This window comes from Chelonia mydas, chromosome 4 (genome assembly GCF_015237465.2).
Source record: "Chelonia mydas isolate rCheMyd1 chromosome 4, rCheMyd1.pri.v2, whole genome shotgun sequence".
Lineage (NCBI taxonomy): Eukaryota > Metazoa > Chordata > Testudines > Cheloniidae > Chelonia > Chelonia mydas.
In genome coordinates, this window is record NC_057852.1 from 29,389,346 (window position 1) to 29,412,297 (window position 22,952).

General features: G+C 41.0%; 1 protein-coding gene across 2 annotated transcripts in view; it reads right to left on the bottom strand.

Moving 5' to 3' along the window:
• The window catches only part of PPP3CA (protein phosphatase 3 catalytic subunit alpha), a 325,188-nt gene that overhangs the window by 97,291 nt on the left and 204,945 nt on the right, over window positions 1-22,952 (bottom strand). For both annotated transcript variants that reach the window (XM_027825437.3, XM_027825438.3), the window contains exon 3: window positions 9,392-9,516. In XM_027825437.3, coding sequence (XP_027681238.1) covers window positions 9,392-9,516 — 125 coding nt within the window. The remainder of the gene's footprint in view (window positions 1-9,391; window positions 9,517-22,952) is intronic.

The window sequence follows — 22,952 nt, forward strand, 5'->3', positions numbered from 1 at the left end:
GTGCAGACCAGCCTTCAGATCTTGTCCTACAGAGGAAGAGGGTGAAATCCTGACCTTGCTGATGTTAACGGCAAAATTCTCATCGATTTTAATGGGGCCAGGATTTCTGTGCACGTGTGCATGCGCACACAGGAGTGGGGGCTTGGAGCTTTCAGGGCATGCAGTAGGGTCTGTCTCTTAACTCAAGTTCTGCCTGAGGTTGTGGAGGGTAGGGGGGGCGACTTGTAGGAATTGGTGTTTCTCTAGCGACATAAGTTCTTGTTGCGTTGCCTTTTTGTGAATTTCATTCTGTTTTATCTTGTGTCATTTTATATCTGATGCACATGCATCCAGAGGTTACATGAAGCATATTTACAATTTAAAAAGGCAAAAGAATTGTGTTGCCGCTGTTGTGGAATTTTTAATCTTCCCCTGTGGAATCGACAATGTAGCCATTCCTCCTCCCCTCCTCACTCCCCGGGCCAGAATCAGAGTTGTTTTTATTTTAATGTGTTATTTGAGAAGCATATTTTAGACATTAAGTTGTCTTTTTACCATCTGTTGAATATTCCCAGGCTGCTTTATCATCTTGTTTTGACACTTGCATGCTCCTTTATCACCTCTAGGCTTAGTTACTGAAATGCTTTCTTCTAACTGGTTTCCCATATGATTTTATTTTAAATGATCATATGCAAAATACTGCTGCTGCAGTTATTTTCCTTTCTAACTGCTCAGCTCATGCAATCCCTAGTTCATTCCTTATGGAGACTCTCTTTTTAAAGCAAAACAAAGCGAGCTAATAAATAATACAATCCATTTTCTGAAGTGCTTCACTTAGTTTTTTAAACAAATACTTTAGGAACTTCAGTTTGAAGTTAGATTTCAATCTGAACTTCTCTCTCTTGAATCAGGCCACCTTTTTATTTTGTAATCCCAATTTTGTGCAATTAGGACCATCTGGACGGGCTCAATTTGTCCCAGGGACATCTCTGCTTCGGCACATGGATTTATTCTGCAAACCAGAGTGGGGGTGATGATAAGCTTCCTTCATCACATAATCCCCTCCCTTTCCTGTGGCCCACAAAGGGCTCTCTGTGTGTTTGCAATCTGCTCAGGGGAAAGGGGTAGGAAAAGCAGGCAGGCTATTAGGACTGCATCATCCTTCCACCTGCTCCCATGGAGATTACCTGGAAATCATAAGAGCCCCATCTGTACCTTTTCACCTCTGCACGTGGGAAGAACCCCTTCGCAGGAGGCTCTGTTAGCATAACTCCAACAGAGCTGCACTGCCAGGAATTGCAGGGAGTGGTGGGGGCCCCAAGAGATGGTGGAGACCGCATGGGGCCTTGGAGAAAGGGAGCAGACTCAGTTTTGGGGACACACCTGTGACTCAGTCAGTAGGTGTGGAGAAAGCAAACCAGTAGGTGTGGATATTTAAGGTATTTCAAGAACAGCCTTATTCACTCTGCCAGAAAGAGTAAAATAAACTCACTTCACACAGGAACTCTTACCTCCCAGCCCAAAAATATTTATTGAGAACTAAGCTGTTTACTGGAAAACAGATTAGAAAATTCAGGCTACTAGGAAAGGTTAAAGGCACTTACTGCCCCGCCACCTCCACGGCACTGGGAAGCGGGTAAGGGGGGGATTTGGGAGATAATAAAATAATCCTTTTCAGCATTCAGTAACAAACTTATTCACCCAGAATGTACTTGACAACAGTATTTACTTGTATGCAACTAATTTTTTGGAAGCTACTGATAAATAATTTTTAATAGGCTGAGTTCACATAAGGATTTAAAATTTCAGATGCTTCTCTAAACCAAATGTTGGTCTGGAAGTCAGTGTGGAAATTTCTGAAGATCAGACTCTTCTCCAAGATTTCCAGAACTACTTGGTTCATGCTGGAAATACCAAGGGCCAGTTTCTTCTGCAATTTCAGGGATTGTGTTTCCAGATGATATACCAGCAAAAGCAGAAGTATGTAAATTTATGAACCTCAAATACTCATATTTTGTTTGTTTTCAAGTTTGAGACCATTCTTATTTGGTCTGAACTGTTTTGCCAAACATGTCAAAAATGCTTAAAATTTCTCTAATGAAATTTGATGAAAGATTTAAGCCTCTATATATTTCTGAATGAGGGCAAGGATGGGCAATTATAAAATCTTATTTAAATAAGTATACAGTATTACTGCATTGAATGTTTTGTACATTGTAGTTGTCAGGGTTTTTTAAGAGTTTGGTGAAAAGCACCATATACATATATGATATGACATAGGCTACTAGAGGTTTGACCTTCTGGATGATTTAAGAGAATTAAGAGTTTTCAGATCCATATCAAAACTTTTGACCTATTACCTGGCTGCAGAGTCACTCATGTCACCACTATATTTTGGATTTAAAAATACTGGCCTGTGTTATTTATTTGAGTCAGTTTTATTCATGACTGGACTGACTTTGCTTGAAAGGGCAAATTGAGAGTTCCATAGCCCACCGTTAAAATCCTGAAACATTCCACAAACACGGAAACGTTATGAGTAGATAAGAGCCTAAGAAATGAGTTTACCTAATCAGATGTTCTACTCTGCAAAAGATTGTTATTCTACGTAAAGCAGCACGGAGGAGCAACTGAGGGAAAAGAAAAGGTAAGTGGTGGAGAAAGTCTCAGTCAGTCACAAGAGGCTATGCCTTGTATCATTCTATCCAGAAAATAAACATGCTCGTTTGTTTCATCTGCCTATGATAACATGTCTTTTAGGCCTTGATCCTGCAAAATCTTAACTGTGCTTAATTTTGCACATGTGAACAGTCTCACTAACATCAAAAGAAATACCAACATGCCTAAAGTTAAGCATGTGCGTACATCTTTGGAAGATCGGGGTTTCTAGGCTGTAAACTCTGTGGGGTGGGGACTCATAAATTAATATACATCTTTACAGTACCTAGCATAATGAGGCCTTAATTTGGTTGAAGCCTTTAGGTTCTACTGAAATAGAAGATTAATAATTAGTTGTTGTTGTTGTTGTTAATTATTATTATTGTAGGAAGCAGCAACAATTTCACACCTATACCATAACTCTTATCTCTTGACATTTGCCTCTCCTAAGTTAGTTTTTAACTCATTCTCTCACCCCTGCAAGTTCCCTTCACTTCAAAATAACCATTTCCTCTGAAAACATTGCAAATGGAGAAGGTAGCAGGAAAATGTAGATTGAAAAAAGCATATCTAAAGAAGATACAGAGAGAGAGAGCAATAGCTGGACAGTAAAACAAATTTTAATTGTTTATTAATATTTATCCAAGGTGGACGCCAAACTCAAGCAGCTTAATGGGACCAAGTTGGAGGGCCCAGATAATCTCCATCCAAAAATATTAAAGGACTTGCTACATGAAATTCCAAGCAACAGGAAGGATTTTTAATGAATCCATAAACTCAGTGGTCATATCCTATAACTCGAGAATTGCACCTATATTTAAGAATGGGGAAAAAAAGTGACCAGCAAGTTTGACCTCCGTTGTATGAAAGGTGTTAGAACAAATGTTGAAAGTGAGAGTAAAGACTAATTGGGACAAAAAACAACATGGTTTCATGAAAGGTAGATCATGCCAGACTAACCTGATCTCTTTCTTTGAGAAGATAACTGATTTTCTAGATCTTATCTACCTGGATTTCAGTAAAGTATTTGGTACAGTTCCACATGGGAAATTATTAGTTAAACTGGAGAAGATGGGGATTAATATGAGAACTGAAAGGTGGGTAAGGACCTGGTTTAAAGGGGAGATTATAAAAGGTCATGCTGAAAGGCAAACTGTCAGGCTGGAGGGAGGTTACTAGTGGAGTTCCTTAAGGATTTTATTTAGCATTTTCATTATTGACCTTGGAACAAAAAAAAAGAAAAAAAACAGGGAGTGTTCTAATAAGACGTGTGGATGACACAAGTTGGGAGGTATGGCCAATATGGAGGAGGACTGGCATATTATACAAGAAGATTTGAACAACCTTGAAAACTGGAGTAATAGAAATGGGATAAAATTCAAAAGTGCAACGTCATGCACTTAAGGATTAACAGCAAGACTTTTTGCTATAAACCCAGGTACCAGTTGGAAGTGACAGAGGAGGAGAAAAACCTCACTGTACTGGTTGATCACAAGATGATTTTGAGCCATCAATGTGATGTGGCCGTTAAAAAGGCTAATCCAATCCCAAAATGCATTAGGTAAGTATTTCCAGAACAGATAGGGAAGCGTTACTACCATTATAAAGGCACCGGTGAGAACTTATCTGGAATACTGTGCACAACCCTGGTCTCCCATGTGCGAGAAAAAACAATTCAACCTGAACCAAGTTCAGAGGAGGCCTCCTCGGATGATGAGAAAAATGGAGAACATACATTATGAGGGGAAACTTAAGGAGCTTGGTTTGTTTAGCCTCACAAAATGGAGGAGGAGGGAAGATTGAGTGCTCTCTATGATTAAATCAGAGGGACAAACACCAGGGAGGGAAAGGAGTTATTTAAGTTAAGGGCCAATGTTGGCACAAGAACAAATGGATATAAACTGGCCAATAAGTTTAGGCTTGAAATTACATGAGGGTTTCTAACCATTGGAGGAGTGACGTTCTGGAACAGGCTTCCAAGAGGGGTATCGGGGTCAAAAAACCTAAGTTGCTTTAAGACTAAGCTTGATAAGTTTATGGAGGGGATGGTATGATGAAATTGCCTACAATAGCCCAAGGCCTGTCCATGACTGCTATGAGCAAATACCTGGGGGATGGGACATAGAGGGGGAGGGCTCTGAGTTACTACAGAAAATTTTTTCTCAGGTGTCTGGTTGGTGCGTCTAGCCCACATGCTCAGGATCTAACTGATCACCATATTTTGGGTCAGGGAGGAATTTGCTCCCAAGTCAGATAGGTAAAAAACAACAACAACAGAGTCTCTGCCATCCTCTGAAGCATGGGGCACAGGTCATTTGCTGGTTTGAACTAGAGTAAATGGTGGATACTCTGTAACTTGAAGTCTTTAAATCATGATTTGAGGACTTCAGTAACTCAGCCGCAGTGTATTGGTCCTACTACAGGAATGGGTGGGTGAGCCCTGCAATGTGTAGCGGGTCAGAACAGATGATCAGGATAGTCTCTTCTGGCCTTACAGTCTATAATATGCCGAGAGATTTTATTGTGCTAAGAAGCATTAACTATATTTTAATCAACACAAAATGTCTATTTTTATTTATTCTACATTCTCACATTTAAAGCAATGTGCTTTAATCGCTTCCCTTTGCATTTTCAAATTCCTTCCTCCTACCCTGTGCAATTTCCAATTCTGTTCATAATGATAATGACTTACATTTATATAGCACCTTTCATCCAGAAGGATTCTAAATGCCTGGCAGCCTACAGATAGGGACAATTTCGCCCACCACAGAAACACAGCCAGGTCTGAACTGCATTGTGTTGGTTTCAAACTGTTGTGTGATGTTGTGCAGTGGAAGGCAGAAAGTGGCATGTTTTATTTGTATTTCATTAGTTTGTTGGCCCACCTTTTTATTCTATTTGGAAGCTGCAAGAAGGCTTAACAGCCCCTGATCTGCACTCTCCAAAATAAAAGGCGGGGAGGGTTCGGTGTGGGTGGGGAGGGCTCAGCAATGATCTGTAGCACTTACAGGCTCAGGCATTGTTACCATCATGTCATCTAAGCCTGCTCACAGTTGCACTGGCAGGCACCTGTAGTGAATGATAGGTCCTAAATTTGCCACAGCAGATGCAGTTTCAGGCTTCATTACTTAACTGGATCTGTGACCATGTGACCTACGTCACATTAGATAGGCTCCACCTTCTATTAAAGCTTATTCCATGAAAACGATCCTCTTGAGATAAGAGAGCTGATGCTCATCTCAAATGATGTAAGGCAACTAGAGCTTGCTTACATACTGCAATTTTTCATATCTTTCTAAAATTTGCTAGATTAGTTACTGTTGACGCTGTCTCTGGAAGATGGGTCCTGCATGCTGCAGTTCATTAGTCTTAGAACTTTCTCTCTGCTTCCATCCTATCTATATGAGCACTAGATACTGTTGAAATTCTAGCTATCTAGATTGGTTAATTTGGTGTCTACAAGATCAGACACGACACTCCACACTGTTTTTTGTCGTGAAGTTGATCAGCACAGATTCAGAGTGAAGACTGCTATCTACTGAATCACCAAAGTCACTTCTGGCAAGACTTGTATTTTACCATAGGGCTCCTACCCAAGTATTAACCTAATTCAGCACTGCTTAACATAAATCTGATGGTAGGCCAAAGCAGCATAAACCAGGTTACTTCTTTTCCTTGTTGACTTTCCAATTCTATTTGCCTTAGAATGTTGTTCTGGCACCTTTCACCATAGTATCTGAATGCCTTCCATATTACTAGAGCAGCAAAGTGAGGTAGCTAGTAGATTTGACAGTATCTTTGGCTCTTCTCTTGTTGTAGGGAAGCAAAGGGGAAATGCCATTCTTATTAGGCTAGAAAAACTCTCTCAAAAAGAGGAAGGTCTTGCAGAATGACAAAGTGGCCAGAGTCTGTTCCTTCTTCATTTTGTCCAGGATCATCTTTCTACTAGCAAGTCCAGCTCCCCACCTCAAGGTCTCCCAGTACGACGTTATTCCTGTGAACCAATTTCCCTTCCTTGTCAGCAATTTACTGAAAGGGGAGAGCGGAGAGTCTGCAGTGTTTACTCTTGCCTGAACAGCCCTGAATCAAAAGATGCTTCTGATTCAGGAATGTGGCTTTAAAACAAAAGTTGGTCCCTAATAAAAGTGACCGGGGGGGCGGGAGGGGGGGTCAGTCAGGTGACCAGAAAAAATGTATTATATTTTTAAGCCATAAGAATAGAGTGAATCCAGATTTTGCCTTACTTTTTTAAGGATGAAACAAGTAATTTCTGAACAATGTAAGTGTCAGTTCACATATTTTCTATGTGTTCATGGTAGCATCCTATTTGGGTGTATAAGTGGTACATTGGGATGGAAACAAAATGTAGAATAGGATTTTACAAAAAGGACATTCGCTGATTGGCTGACTGTTTAGTTAAGTCAGAAGTTTTTTTTAATCATCTCTTTCATATTGTATTTAAGAAATCATTCTTGTCTTGAACCTTGGGGGGTTTCTGGTTTTGTCACTCAGTTGTAACATAAGCAGTTGAAATTTAAGGCAAATACATTTATTCTAATTGTTACAGGTAAAATTGCAGGCAACTGTAAATAAAATGTTCAGCGACCAAACAGTAATGAGTTTAGGCTCAGCCCAAGTGACTAGGATATATTAACTCATCAAACATGATTCAAGGTGATAGACTGCTTATATTGATGGTGTATGCAATAAAGAAGTGGTTTTTACAGTAGATGGTCTAAAAATTAGCGTTGTTTAAAATATTATGGTATTACGTTTTGGATAATACATTTTTATTTATAAAATTCCCCATGATTGAAGGATTTTGTTACTAAAATGAATTTTAAGATGGATTAATAATGCGAACTATTTTTACAGAATCAAAAAAGGAGCCCTCTCAAATAAATCATACAATAAATATGTAAACTGGTGAGCAAATATACGAGCCAGCTTTGAACTGGCCAGTGTTTATGCATGTACTGCTCCCTTCTAACCACTGGAATCAGAACTGCTGAACTGTGCATCATAGGGCCTATACTGCTAGTAATAACAGATAACAGAGAGTATCCTTTAATTCAAATGATAGGGGTTTGAACTTTTGGCAAACGGGGATCTGATTCATATGTCCAAAGTTACTGTCATTTTGAATAACCAGTTATTTCATTGTGACTACATCTGATCTGAATTTGGATTAGATTAAATTTAGCCATTTTAGATTCAGATAAGCATTTCCCAATTTGAAAAAATAATCACTCTGCTGACTTGTCTAATAGCACATCCTCATCCTACAACTGGGTGCAGGAGGATGGACCCTTGTGTCTGCACAAGGTCCCATTGTCTTCAATGGTGTTCTATGGGGGTGCAAGGGTCCTCCTGCATGGGAACAACTGCAGGATTAGTGCTCTAGGCTGCCCATTAAAAGGCTTGTAGTTCAGCTCTCTCCAAAATTTGGTCATAACTTTCTCTCCCCTGTGCTGATTGCCTAACTCGAATGCCTCCCAGTCCTCCCCTCCCTTCCCTTCCTTTGTCTTTCCATTTAGCTAATTCCCACCATGCACACACCCCGCTTTACCAAACCCCACCCATGGAATTTAAAAACCAAAAACCAAAACAAACAAACAAAAAAAACCCAGAGGTGGGCAAACTATGGCCTGTAGGCCACATCTGGCCCATGGGACCCTCCTGCCTGGCCCCTGAACTCCTGGCCCGGAAGGCTAGCACCCAGCCCCTCCCCTGCTGTTCCCCCTCCCCCGCAGCCTCAGCTCACTGCACCACTGGTGCAATGCTCTGGGCGGCGGGGCTGCGAGCTCTTGCTGGGCAGCGCAGCTGCAGAGCCACGGCCTGACCCGGTGCTCTGTGCTGCACGGTGGCGTGGCTGGCTCCAGCCGGGCGGCAAGGCTGCCTGTCCTGGGGCTCAGGGCAGCGCGGCTGTAGCGCCGCCAGCCACCGGTGCTCCGGGTAGCGCGGTAAGGGGACAGGGGAGTTCAGGGTGGTGGTCAGGGGGTGGGGGTTTTTATAGGGGTCGGGGCGGTCAGAGGGCGGGGAACAGGGGGGTTGAATGGGGGCAGAGGTCCCAGGGGGGAAGTTAGGAATGAGAGGAGGGGTTGGATGGGGCGGCGAGGAGCAGTCGGCGTGGGGGCTCCAGGGGCGGTGAGGGGATGGATGGGGCAGGAGTCCCAGTGGGGCCATCAGGGGACAGGAACGGGGTGGGGCTTGAATGGGACAGGAGTCCCAGGGGGGCCATCAGGAGGCGAGAAGCAGGGGGGTCGGATGGGGACGGCGTCCGGGCCACGCCTGGCTGTTTGGGGAGGCACGGCCTCCCCTAACTGGCCTCCATACAATTTCAGAAACCCGAAGTGGCCCTCAGGCCAAAAAGTTTGCCCACCCCTGAAATAAACCATTAAACGTAAAAATAAATCATGGAACTAACATAACATTTGCAAACCATCACTCTGTTATATCTCTTTGCCAATCCCTTTGTATCCTGTCTATTTGGATCATCAGCTTTTCAGGATATGGTTTATCTCTTATTTCTATGTTTGTGCACAACCTAGCACAATGTGTTTTATTAGTTAAATAAACTACCTTAAAATGTGCTGGATATATAAGATAAAATATTTTTTCAAAACATATTTTACATTTAAAACTAAATGATTAAAAAACATCTATTAAGCTCTCAAGCAGCCATGCATTTGTCAGATTATTAAAATCACACTGCAAGTAGCCTTGTATTCAAAAAGAGAAGTAGCAAACTTACTTCAATACTGAAGTATCCTCTGTCCACATAGTCCCCCAAGAAGAGGTACCGTGTATTGGCAGGAGAACCTCCTACTTCAAACAGCTTCATCAAATCGAAGAATTGTCCATGGATGTCGCCACAAACTAAGAGAAATTAAAATAGTTTGTTACATCATCAGTTCAATTTGTTTTACCAGGTTAAGCACACACAATTTTAAAGTGTTTACTTTCATAATAAAAATGCCTTATTATATTCTATTGTTCACCAGCTATTTTCTGTGTGCCAACTTACAATTTATATCTACATTGACATGATTGGTGAGGGTGGGCTGCCAGTCAGCAGAAATTGATGACAATTCCCGAGTAAAAACATCACCATTTTTCACTTTTGCATGCATCTACATGTATTGTACAAAAGGTTACCACATGATTAAATAATGCTTTTAGACTGGAGTTTTACAAATGACTTGAGATTATTAAAATATATTTATGCATATTTTATTTTTTTTAAATGCCCATCCCTTGCCACGGCCACTTTGTGCAAAGCATAAAATATTGATAATTAAAGGACCCATCAAAAATATCCAGAATAAGAAAACACACTAAACAAATTAGTCCCTTCAAACAGTCTCATTCCCTCCTCCAATCATCACTATGCCTACCTGCCCTGTCCCCAAATCCATGTAAATATCAGCAGACCTTGCGGCATGCATGGAAGGTCAACAAACAAGGTAGTGCAACATAACTGATTGGTTTATTGACACAAAAGTCTCTCACTTCTTACAGAGTCAAAATAGGAAGAAACATTACAGAAAATAATGTACTACTTCTCTCAGTGCATGCTTCCAAATAATTGGGCACACTTTTGTGCCTAACAAGCAAAAATTTTACATAAGCTTTTGCATCAATTTCTGCATAAAGGTCTCACTTTCCTATTAAAATCATGCCTCAAAATTATTTCATGCTGTGAAGAAGCTGTAATCACTTCTCCACACAGACTCAATACTACAATAACTGTAATGAAGTTCCACCAAATTAACAACCGCACAATGCAGACATCAATAATATCTCATTGTCTCATCACAGTATAGTGTCACATATTCTTTACTTTTAGTTACAAGAAACCAGACTCTCTTTTTCAAAGTACAGTATGTAAGCTGGTTTAGGACAGCTCCAGCCAAAGCTCTCACCCCCTCCTACACCCCAACACTCTTCCCCAGCCCGGTGAAAGTGAATGAGGGTGGGGGAGAGCGAGCAACAGACAGAAGAGAGATGGAGTGAGTGGGGGCAAGGCCTCAGAAGGGGCGGGGCAGGGCAGGTCCATGGGGAAGCGGTGGGGTAGAGACAGGGCAAGGGTGTTTGGGTTAGTGCAATTACAAAGTTGGCAACGCTAAGTAGAGCAAATAACAAAATATAGCAAAGGTGGTGATCATGCATATCTTACTCTCTTGAGTACCAATGTGAAGTTAGAGGTACCACTTATGAGTTAGAACTGCAGGATCAGCTTCTATGCTCTCTTTTATCCTTTGCTGGGCATTGCTGTACACCATGAAGTAAAGGCTGCATAACTACAGTCTTAAAAAAAAAATAAGTTTGTTCCATCAAATAGCGTAACTACATAAAGACTAGTGCTCTTTCACCAGTTTTGTATTACATTGTGTAATCTTTTCTTTCCAGGTGACATTTTATTTTCATGAATTTTGAGATGGGAATCTTCAAGTGTTACTTAAGACACCTTCATCTGAAAGTGATTTCCTGCAAAGGATAATAACTATCATTCTATAACAATGCAAAAATAAAGTTTAAATTTAAATCCTCACACAACATGATGGAAAAGCTGTCTTTGTGAAGTCATTTTTTTTAAATATGAAGCTGTCATTATCTGCAATGAAGGAAAATTCTGGATCAACTTTATTTATGTAATTGGTTTAGCTTGCAAACTGCTTCAAATGGGCTCTGTTCCTCTGTATACATATAGTGAGCAGAGAAGAACAGTGAGCCAGAACATCTGCCCTCTTCAATTCAGACTGAGAAACTTTTTAGTATTATAAAGCAGTATAATTCTAACAATTAAAAATGCATGTAAATCTGAAATGTAACATGGTTGAGAAATTCTGAATGTACTTAACTTAGGTTTATCATGACTACAGGAAAAGACAAAAGCTACTTCATGTTAACAGGGGTGTGTCTATATGTATGTGTTTGCAATGGTGAGGAGGTCATTTCAGAGAAATTAATAAGTAAGACTTGCTTAGAAAGAAATCTTTTTATTTCCATCAATTTGTTATAGGTGGAAATGAAGAAGAGAGTACAATTACAAACAGGATGGAGAAAAAATAAAATTTGCCGAACCCTGTCCATTCAAGCTCTATTATTATTATTATCATTATTATTATTATTAAGCAGGTGATGAAAATTCCTGTTAATTTACAAACACAGGATCCAATTCTCATCTTATTCATGATTGGCTTCAGAAAGTGTCTATCCAGAAACTGCTTTCAGAAAAGCCTGAAAACCAAAAGGAAAAAAAAATTAAAGTAACAGTTTACTCCTAAATAACAGGAACAAGCTCTGAATTATAAACATAAAACTAGCAGGGAATCCTGTCTGCAGAAACTGGAAAGATGTGGCTTAAGAACAGATGACAACAGATGAGTTATGATCAAATATTAAGCCCATGTCCCAAAATTTCAGTAATAAGGTCAACATTTTACATACAGTTAATCAGATCTGTATTTTATATGGACTATCATAACGAGGGCTGAAGAACTTTCCATTTTCATGGTTTTAATATATACTTTTAAAATATCCTGTCAGCATCCTATTTGTGTCCTAGTTTTTGGTTGGATGTTAAGGTTTGGAACTGGAGAATGGAATAGGAATTTCAGAGGAACTGTGAAAAAACATAACTGATTTGATAGGTTATTTTTTGGGGTGCTGTTCACCTACCTTCACCCCTCAGTTATACGTTTCAAGTTTTGGAGACTCTTGGACAATAACATAATTATTTCTGATTTTCATTTGGGGGAAAGAAATGTTTACTTGCTATTTTTACCTCCCTCTTGTTCCCCCTTTTTCTCATAGGTGGTCTCCTTTCCTGTTTGTAGGAATATGGAATAGAGGGTCAAATCTGATGGGGGGATGATAAGGACAATTAGCAGCACCTATTGGCATCTGCCACCTGCTTCCACTGTCAAGAGGGATCCAGAATCTGAAGAGGTCTGGAACCAGTAGGGGCTACTCGTACAGCTCATTCTTTCCCACTCCATTATGAGAGGAGCACATGAAGAGAACTAGATGGGAGGCTCATAGAATGGATTGAGGCTGGGAGACTAAGACCAAATGACAGCACTAGCAATTCTTTGGGAATGGAGGAACCTCCGACCCCCTCCTCTGCTATAAAAGTGAATTGCCTTAGGCCCTGCTAACTGTCTCTCAGGGCTTGTCTATACTTACAGTGCTGCAACGGTGCAGCTGTGCCGAGGTAGTGCTTAGTGAAGACTCTACCTTCACTGATGGGAGAGCATCTTCTGTCGGCAAAGCAAGGAGCAGTAGCTATGTCAATGGGAGAGTCCCTCGTGTCGATATATCGCTCTCTACCCTGGGGGTTAGGCTGGTGTAACTACATTGCTCAGGGGTGTGGATTTTTTGACGTAGTGATACCAACATAAGTGGATAGTGTAGAGCAATGGTTTTCAAACTGCGGGTTGCGACCCAGTACTGGGTTGCGGAATGGAAGGCATTGGGTTGCGGCGGCTCTGGTCAGCACCACTGACCGGGCCATTAAAAGTTCCATTGATGGTGCTGCTCGGCTAAGGCAGGCTAGTCCCTACCTGTTCTGACACCATGCTGCGACCTGGAAGCGGCCAGAGCAGATCCGGCTCCTAGGCGGGAGGGCCACGGGGCACCGCGCGCTGCCCCCGCCCCAAGCAATGGCACTGCACGATCGGGGGAGGGGCGATGCCTGCAGGCGAGAGCCAAGTGGAGCTGGACTTGCTGCTGGCCACTTCCAGAGCACAGCACGGTCCGCAGTGCCAGGACACGCAGGAAGCCTGCCTAAGCACCCCTGCTGTGCCACTGACTGGGAGCTGTCTGAGGTAACCCAGTGCCCCAACCCCGCACCCCAGCCCCCCCAAACCCAGAGCCCCCTCCAGCACCCCAAGCCCCTCATCCCCAGTCCCACCCCAGAGACTGCACCCCCAGCCCAGAGCCCTGATCCCCTGCCCCAGCCCAGAGCCCCCTCCCACACCCTGAACCCCTTATTCCCAGCCCCACCCCGCAGTCCCGCACCCTAACCCTCAGCCCCAGTCCTGAGACCCTCCCACACCCCAAACCCCTCATCCCCAGCTACGTTGGGTTATGGACATCAACAATTTTCTTCAACTGGTTCGCCAGAAAAAAAGTTTGAAAACCACTGGTGTAGACCAAGTCTGAGATTCTTATGTCTACAGCAAAAATCTATGAACCTGAGCAGATGCTCGTAAAATAGACTGAAGATTCCATATCCCTGCCCATATCCATATCCCTGGATAGCTTTTAAAAGAAAATACCCCACCCAAATTGAGGGAGGAATATCAAAGCCTAATAAAATAAGGAACAAACTCACTCTGTTTCCTTCTCAGATGTTCCTCAGCTACATTTCTAAAATGTATAGCTGTAGAAGGAAAAAGCTGCCACGTATTCTATTCATATAGGATTTCTGAGGGAAATCAGTGGCCATTAGTTTTGGGCTATGTCAGGCATTGTATTTTGGCAAAGGAGACCAACCCATTTATAATTGGTGGATATGGCAAGGATAGAGAAAAAATGAATAAAACACCACAAAAATATTTTCCATTCAGAAAGTCAGCAAAACCACTAATCAGCTACTACCATGTATTACAATTGCCTTCTTATGGGACACGACAGGGCTAGCAAGATAACACTCTGATATTATTAGATCAATAGACATGATGCAGCGAACATTATTCCGCATCCCCTCCACAGTGCCTGCTTTACAAAGCTCTTATCTCAGGTACAAATTAACTCCCTTTAAGAGGTGCTTTATTCAGATAAAAGGTTTAAAAGAATGGTAGTTACTATCTTGTAATAATTTCTCATCTGCAGGCATTACTATAGCATTTGAGGTCCTCCAATTTCAGTCGGAAGTGGGTGCCTAACTTTCCTTTGCGTATTTGAAAAATCCCCTTTTACCATTAAAGAGCCACTATCAGGTGTCAGCCACTATTCAGTCACTATTGAAAATGTGATTATAGCTGGAATACAACTTATTTTCTCTCTCTCTTTCCTTTAAGAAAGACAATGTAGCTCTTAGTGAAGCTCTCCCTAGATGAAGCACACATCAAAATGGTACAACTTTGTTTCTGTTTGAGACCTACACTCAACATAGTTGGCGATCTGTCTAGTAAGGGAGGGGTGTTTTTCCTCACCAGCGCTGGAATGCCATTCTTCAGGCACACAGAGAAGACATAGCACCATATTTCTTATTGTTATTATTTCAAACTCTTTACTTATATCACAGCATCACCCAGCTCTCCAAACAGAGTCAAGGCCTCATTGTTCTAGGCTGAATAATCAACTTACCTTTACAGTTGTGTATGGGGACTAAACATCTGGACAACGTTCTTGTATTAGGATTCTCTATCTGAGGGTTAGTTTAGTTTATTGTCCATTACCTTACAGCTAGTTTTCTATCCTTAAACAGCCAGTTACGCCACTGCACAATATGCCTAATAGCAAGGAATGCTGTGATTAGCTTATTGGCTCTAGTGAGCAAACAGTGATCACTCTCTATTACTGTACATGCATGTTCATGAAATTCAAACAGAGATCCTGGAAGTGAGCTGAAAGTGCAATGTTTTGTTAGACATGTACCTCAGCAACTTTCCCTGATAGTTCTGGCCCCATCCCCTGCTGTCTTCATCAAAGCTTCCATTGACTTCCAGTTTTTTATTATATTTGTGGTTTTCAATCAAAGAATGAAGAAAGAGAACTTTCCAAGTGCAGCTTACTACTTTTGTCTATAAAAAAAAGTTAACCTCATTGCAAAAAATAAAATCTCCAAACAGAAACCCTTCATTAGAAGCAATCAACTATATGTTTTTATCTTTCTTTTTGTGTATGTACGTACGTACCAGATTTTTGACATTGTGGCAATGACTATTTAAAACAGTAAAAATTCTACTAGATTAAAACTCATTTCAACATCCTGTGGGACATCAATGATGTTTCTGTAAAATGTTTTTCATACAAACTCACCTTAATTGCCAATCAATTAGTATGTTGCAAAAAGCGGAATTGAATTCAGGAACAAAAAGGACAGTCGTCATATTGTCAAAGTATTGTGTCGGCAACAGAAGAAACACTATCTTAAGATTCCGAGTGTTTCTATATTAGTAGTTACTAACTCGTTAGAAGATCCTATCTGTTGAAACCAGTCAGGGGATCTACAAATCTGTAAAACATTCTGGCAAAACCTGCCAGGATTCCCTTTCCCTCAAATGTAGCAAGTGCTGAAAAATATTCAATTAATAGTCAAATACTTCAAATATGTGCCTGTGACCCGAAATGTAAAATGGAAAAGGGCTCACTATTCTGTAAACACAGCTGTTACCAGATACAAACTCACTACATCTAACATAATGACAGGTTTCAGAGTAGCAGCCGTTTTAGTCTGTATCCGCAAAAAGAAAAGGAGGACTTGTGGCACCTTCAAGATGAACAAATTTATTTGAGCATAAGCTTTCGTGAGCTACAGCTCACTTCATCGGATGCATACAGTGGAAAATACAGTGGGGAGATTTTATATACACAGAGAACATGAAACTATGGGTGTTACCATAGAGACTGTAACAAGAGTGATCAGGAAAGGTGAGCTATTACCAGAAGGAGAGCCGCGGGGGCGGGGGAGCGTGAGAGGAACCTTTTGTAGTGATAATCAAGGTCGGCCATTTCCAGCAGTTGACAAGAACGTCTGAGGAACAGCAGGGGGGAGGGGAATAAACATGGGGAAATAGTTTTACTTTGTGTAATGACACATCCACTCCGAGCCTTTATTCCTAATTTAATGGTGTCCAGTTTGCAAATTAATGTGAATTCAGCAGTCTCTCGGAGTCTGTTTTTGACGTTTTTTTGTTGAAGAATTGCCACTTTTAGGCCTGTAATCGAGTGACCAGAGAGATTGAAGTGTTCTTCGACTGGTTTTTGAATGTTCTAATTTTTGACGTCTGATTTGTGTCCATTTATTCTTTTACGTAGAGACTGTCCAGTTTGGCCAATGTACATGGCAGAGGGGCATTGCTGGCACATGACGGCATATATCACATTGGTAGATGTGCAGGTGAATGAGCCCCTGATATAGTGTGGCTGACGTGATTAGGTCCTATGATGGTGTCCCCTGAATAGATATGTGGACACAGTTAGCAATGGGCTTTGTTGCAAGGGTGAGTTCCTGGGTTAGTGTGTCTGTTGCGTAGTGTGTGGTTGCTGGTGAGTATTTGCTTCAGGTTGGGGGGCTGTCTGTAAGCAAGGACTGGCCTGTCTCCCAAGATCTGTGAGAGTGACGGGTCGTCCTTCAGGATAGGTTGTAGATCCTTAATGATGCATTGGAGAGGTTTTAGTTTGGGGCTGAAGGTGATGGCTAGTGGTGTTCTGTTATTTTCTTTGTTGGGCCTGTCCTGTAGTAGGTAACTTCTGGCTCTGTCAATCAATTTTATGGCTGACTTAGAACAACGCTTCCTCAGCTCTTGTCCCCTAATGCCCCTACTCTACTTGCACTACACTGATGACATCTTCATCATCTGGACCCATGGAAAAGAAGCCCTTGAGGAATTCCACCATGATTTCAACAATTTCCATCCCACCATCAACCTCAGCCTGGACCAGTCCACACAAGAGATCCACTTCCTGGACACTACGGTGCTAATAAGCGATGGTCACATAAACACCACCCTATACTGGAAACCTGCTGACCGCTATACTTACCTACATGCCTCCAGCTGTCATCCAGACCACACCACACGATCCATTGTCTACAGCCAAGCTCTATGATACAACCGCATTTGTTCCAACCCCTCAGACAGAGACAAACACCTACAAGATCTCTATCAAGCGTTCTTACAACTACAATACCCACCTGCTGAAGTGAAGAAACAGATTAACAGAGCCCGAAGAGTACCCAGAAGTCACCTACTACAGAACAGGCCCATCAAAGAAAATAACAGAACGCCACTAGCCATCACCTTCAGCCCCCAACTGAAACCTCTCCAACACATCATCAAGGATCTACAACCTATCCGGAAGGATGACCCGTCACTCTCACAGATCTTGGGAGACAGGCCAGTCCTTGCTTACAGACAGTCCCCCAACCTGAAGCAAATACTCACCAGCAACCACACACCACACAACAAAAACACTAACCCAGGAACCTATCCTTGCAACAAAGCCCTTTGCCAACTGTGTCCACATATCTATTCAGGAGACACCATCATAGGGCCTAATCACATCAGCCACACTATCAGGGGCTCATTCACCTGAGCATCTACCAATGTGATATATGCCATCATGTGCCAGCAATGCCCCTCTGCCATGTACATTGGCCAAACTGGACAGTCTCTACGTAAAAGAATAAATGGACACAAATCAGACGCCAAGAATTATAACATTCAAAAACCAGTTAGAGAATACTTCAATCTCTCTGGTCACTCGATTACAGACCTAAAAGTGGCAATTCTTCAACAAAAAAAACTTTAAAAACAGACTCCAACGAGAGACTGCTGAATTGAAATTAATTCTGGATACAATTAACTTAGGCTTGAATAAAGACTGGGAGTGGATGTGTCATTACACAAAGTAAAACTATTTCCCCATGTTTATTTCCCCCCCTACTGTTCTTGTCAGCTGCTGGAAATGGCTCATCTTGATTATCACTACAAAAGATTCCCCCCACCCCTGCTCTCCTTCTGGTAATAGCTCACCTTTCCTGATCACTCTTGTTACAGTTTCTATGGTAACACCCATTGTTTCATGTTCTCTGTGTATATAAAATCTCCCCACTGTATTTTCCACGGTATGCTTCCGATGAAGTGAGCTGTAGCTCACGAAAGCTTATGCTCAAATAAATTTGTTAGTCTCCAAGGTGCCACAAGTACTCCTTTTCTTTTCACTACATCTAACACACTGATGTCATAATATTTATCCAAAAAAGTATCATGTAAGGAATTAAATGAAAACTGGCGATCCTCTGGACATTAATAATATTGCGTGGTGCATGGACAGTTAGTGTGTCAAGAGTTATGTATATGTGTTGGAAATATCTGCGTAAAATATGTTAAGTCCAAGCAATTTAAGTAGAGTGGATAAACAGCTTTCTCCTAGACAAAAGGTATGTGGATTTGCCAGTCTGACTGGGTTAAGCTTTGTAAGTCAAAAACAATAAAAATATATTTCCATTTAAGGTAAACAAAGTGAACAAACCAAGAGAAAGAGCTAATTAACAAGAAGATGGGAAAAGGGATCTGGAACCTGCACCCAAGGAACAAATATCAGGGGAGAAGTCTGGAGTTACTTTGCAAAAGTATCTATTTCAAAGGTTTTTGGAACTATAAGAGGGGAGAAAAGATCATAGAATCATAGAAGATTAGGGTTGGAAGAGACCTCAGGGGGTCATCTAGTCCAACCCCCAGCTCAAAGCAGGACCGACATCAACTCAATCATCCCAGCCAGGGCTTCCAAACCTCTAAGGATGGAGATTCCACCACCTCCCTAGGTAACCCATTCCAGTGCTTCACCTAGTGAAATAGTGTTTCCTAATATTCAACCTTGACCTCCCCAACTGCAAGTTGAGACCATTGCTCCTTGTTCTGTCATCTGCCACCACTGAGAACAGCCGAGCTCCATCCTCTTTGGAACCCCCCTTCAGGTAGTTGAAGGCTGCTATCAAAGGCTACTCTTCTCTTCTACAGACTAAACAAGCCCAGTTTCCTCAGCCTCTCCTCGTAAGTCATGTGCCCCAGCCCCTGATCATTTTTATTGCCCTCCGCTGGACTCTCCTCAATTTGTCCACATCCTTGTGGGGACCCATCACCTAAGTGACAAAAGGACCAGTGCTCTTTGAGTCTGTAAAAAGTGGATCCTCCCCCAGCCATGTGGATTGAGGATGCTGAGAACTAACTGAAAAATTCTCTGAGGCCAGGATTGTAATCTGTTAAATTTTAGATACGAGAAAGCGTGTTTTATTTTTGTTTTCTTTGTAACCATTTTCTGCTTCTACTATCCTAGTTTACTATCACTTAAATCTTTGTTCTTTATCAATAAACTTAATTTTGTGGTAAAACCAAAACTATCTCAGTGCTGTGTATTAAAGTAAAGCATGGGTCCTCAGCTAAATAGTTTTTAAAGTAATAATAGTGAACATGAGCTTCTTTTATAAAGAGACATAATGATGCAGGGAGAATGTTATCCGTCGTCTGAAAAATTGTTTCTTTCATTGAAAGTTAAGGTTGACTGAATTAGGGAAATAAGTGAATGCCTTAAACTGTATTACAAACAAGGTTAATAGAAAGCAGGCTTCAGCACAGAAATGTGCAATAGCTTTTAAAATCTGTGGAAAATATACCCAGTCATTTCATTTTACTTCAGAAAGCAGATCTATTGTTAATAAAGGAAAAAAAAATCTGAATCGTCCTTTAAGCACTGCACCAATTCTCTTAACAAACAAAACTCACACCTACGGCCAGATTTCTAAATGTTCTGTTCTTTGGCCCCCATTTCCAGTTACCATTCCACACGAATTGCATATTGCAGGAACAATATAGTATTCAAATTTTATTAAGGACCAGTGCTGAGTGCAAGAACTTTCAAGGACTACCATCATCTGCTGCCACACCAAGCCAAAATTATTAAGAAGCAGAAGGTTTCCAAGCAGTTTCCTTGAAGGATCACAAGCAAATGTGGGGCCACATTTTTTTTTTTTTGTACGAAACACAAATGACATCCATAGGCAGCCGGTCACCAAAACCACACCTGTGCTTTTCACCCCCAGTGTGTACATTATCTTTTAAAGGCTTCATAAACCTGTGGTTAAATTTAAATGTTTATCATTTATATACAGGCACATATGTGTAAATACATATTCTGTCTGTGTGTGGGAGAAATTTAAAACACTTTCAAAACTCTTTAGTTCAATCAAGAAGAGTATTTCAAGTCTCAGATCATTCAGACTGCTCACGAAGTAACACACGGTCTTAGAAAAATATTAATTTCTTATGCTTAAGATGATGGAGCTTTATTTGATATGTTAAGTGTATTGCACAACATAGCTCTGTGTTTCTGACAGACATACTCTACTTGGCGATATTCGTACTGGTTAGCTAATATGATCATTATAATAAGCTTTCTTTTGCCCTCTTTCTTGTCACTGAACGCAAAGCTGGTGAGTTTACGCTATAAGATGAGGCAACATCAATGAAGAATTGCAATTAAATTTCTTCACTGATGATAAAGAGGAGCCAATTAGGGCAAACAGGTGTAAGTGATGGAAAGGAAAGCTACCAATGGATTATTTATATTTCAATGCTCATTGATTTTCACTTTCAAGAATTATTGTGTTACAACAGTCAAAGGCACCGGAACTTCATGTGAACAGTAATAATTGATAACAAGTGCAACACACACATACACACTCACCCACCCTTTGATAAAGTCAAGTTAAGGTTGCAGGCACCTGCTGCCATCAGTAGTTTGAGCACATATTATTTGTTAAGAACATTAAAGTTCAAAACACAGCAAACAACATGCCCACATCCCTCGTAAACATCAGGAAACCAGAAAATGCCCAAGACAGACATATTTTCAAGCAAGGCACTCAAAACTAACAGACGTGCCTGTAGTGATGTCAGCCTATCATCTTCCCTTTTTCCTGAGGTGTCAAATGTACATTGCAGAACACTGTTTTCTATCATTTGTTTCATACAAACATGTTTTTAGTTCTAAGCATGATATGTGGTCATTCTGCTCTGGGACGGGTTAAAATTTTACTCTCTTGATCAGCCTGAGTGCTTGTAATGGCCACCAGTCTTCTTTATGACTCTATTTTGTGGTAAAACCACCTAGATCTAGTTACAATAAAGGGGAAAAAATGGGGTGAAGGAATAGTAGGAAGTAGAAAGGATGCAGTGAAAAGAAAAATAGTGATGGTTCTGCAGACACCAAATTATCTCATGGTTAAGTGGGAGGCAGAACAGGCCCAAGTCTTGCATCTGCAAACACTTCAGATGTTAAGGCCAAAGCAATAGCCTTCGTGTCAGTTTTTCAAAAGAGATTTCAAAATGGCCCTATACAATTACTTTATTGCTTATGTCAGCAGAATTTTACTGTGTCTTTAAATCAAAAGCATTTGAGTAAACGTAAAGACTGGCAGAGCAAGCACACTGCTTCATTCCGTGAAAAACAACAGAAAAAACAGCGTTTTGGGAAGAAGTCTCTTCATAGGACAGGACAGCCTCCAATTGTTGTGAAAGTTATAGGTCGAGGGAAAGACCCACCTCCAACTCCCCAAATTGAATCTTTTAGGATAATGAGAGTTGATATAATGATAACAGTGTGGCGACAAGGGGGCTGTTTTCAGCCTGAGATTAAGGTTAAGCAGCAGTAGAAAGGGGACTTTTGAGTGCTGCTGTTTAAAATCTCTGAGGGAGAAGATCCTTCTTGAGTATTTGGGGAAGAGGAGAGCAGGATGTGAGTAGAAATAACTTGCTCTTCTAAAAGTTCCCCTTCCCTGCTACCCAGTGTCAGAGAAGAGAAGTCACTGGCCACCACCCCTTCTTCCAGAAGACGGACAAGGTAAATAAATAATTACATAGTAAGGATGACTGGATCTGGCACTAATACTGAGCAGTACCTTACTCCATCAGCAAACCTTATGATTTCAGTGGGATAAAGTACTTTTGGAGTAAAGTACTACTTCAGCATAAGGGGAGGAGGGGTAGATTTCTTGTTCATATCCCTAGATCTCAAAATACTTTGTAATGGTGGAAAATTATTATCCTTTACAGATGGGTAAAACCAAGGCATAGGAAAATTAAATGACTTGTCCAAAATCACATAGTGGGTCAGTGGCAGAACAAGGAATAGCATTCAGATCTCCTGACTCCCAGACCCATTTCCATTCATGAGAACAGCTGCTCCTCGATGAAGGAGGAAGGGCCTGAAGAGAAAGGAATAAAGGTTATACTATTAGCAGAAAACCAAACAAAACTTGTCAGTTTCTAAAAGTTTGGTATAAAATATGTTTGATTTAAGTTTTGTTGGGTTCAAGTCCAAAATTCAACTGAAATTCATGGACTTTATTTTATTTAATTTATTTATATTTTGGAGGCGGGAAGAGGAAATGAACTGAGGTAAACTGAAAACAAAGCCAAAAGGTTTGCAAACAAATGCAGATGAATTTTGCACAGCTCTGAATACTATACACCTTTTTAAAAATATCTAAAAAATAATTTGTTATACTACATTTTATTCTGGGATTATCTTCTGAGTCATGGTTTAAATTTTAATATAGTCCAGCACATAAAATATATGAT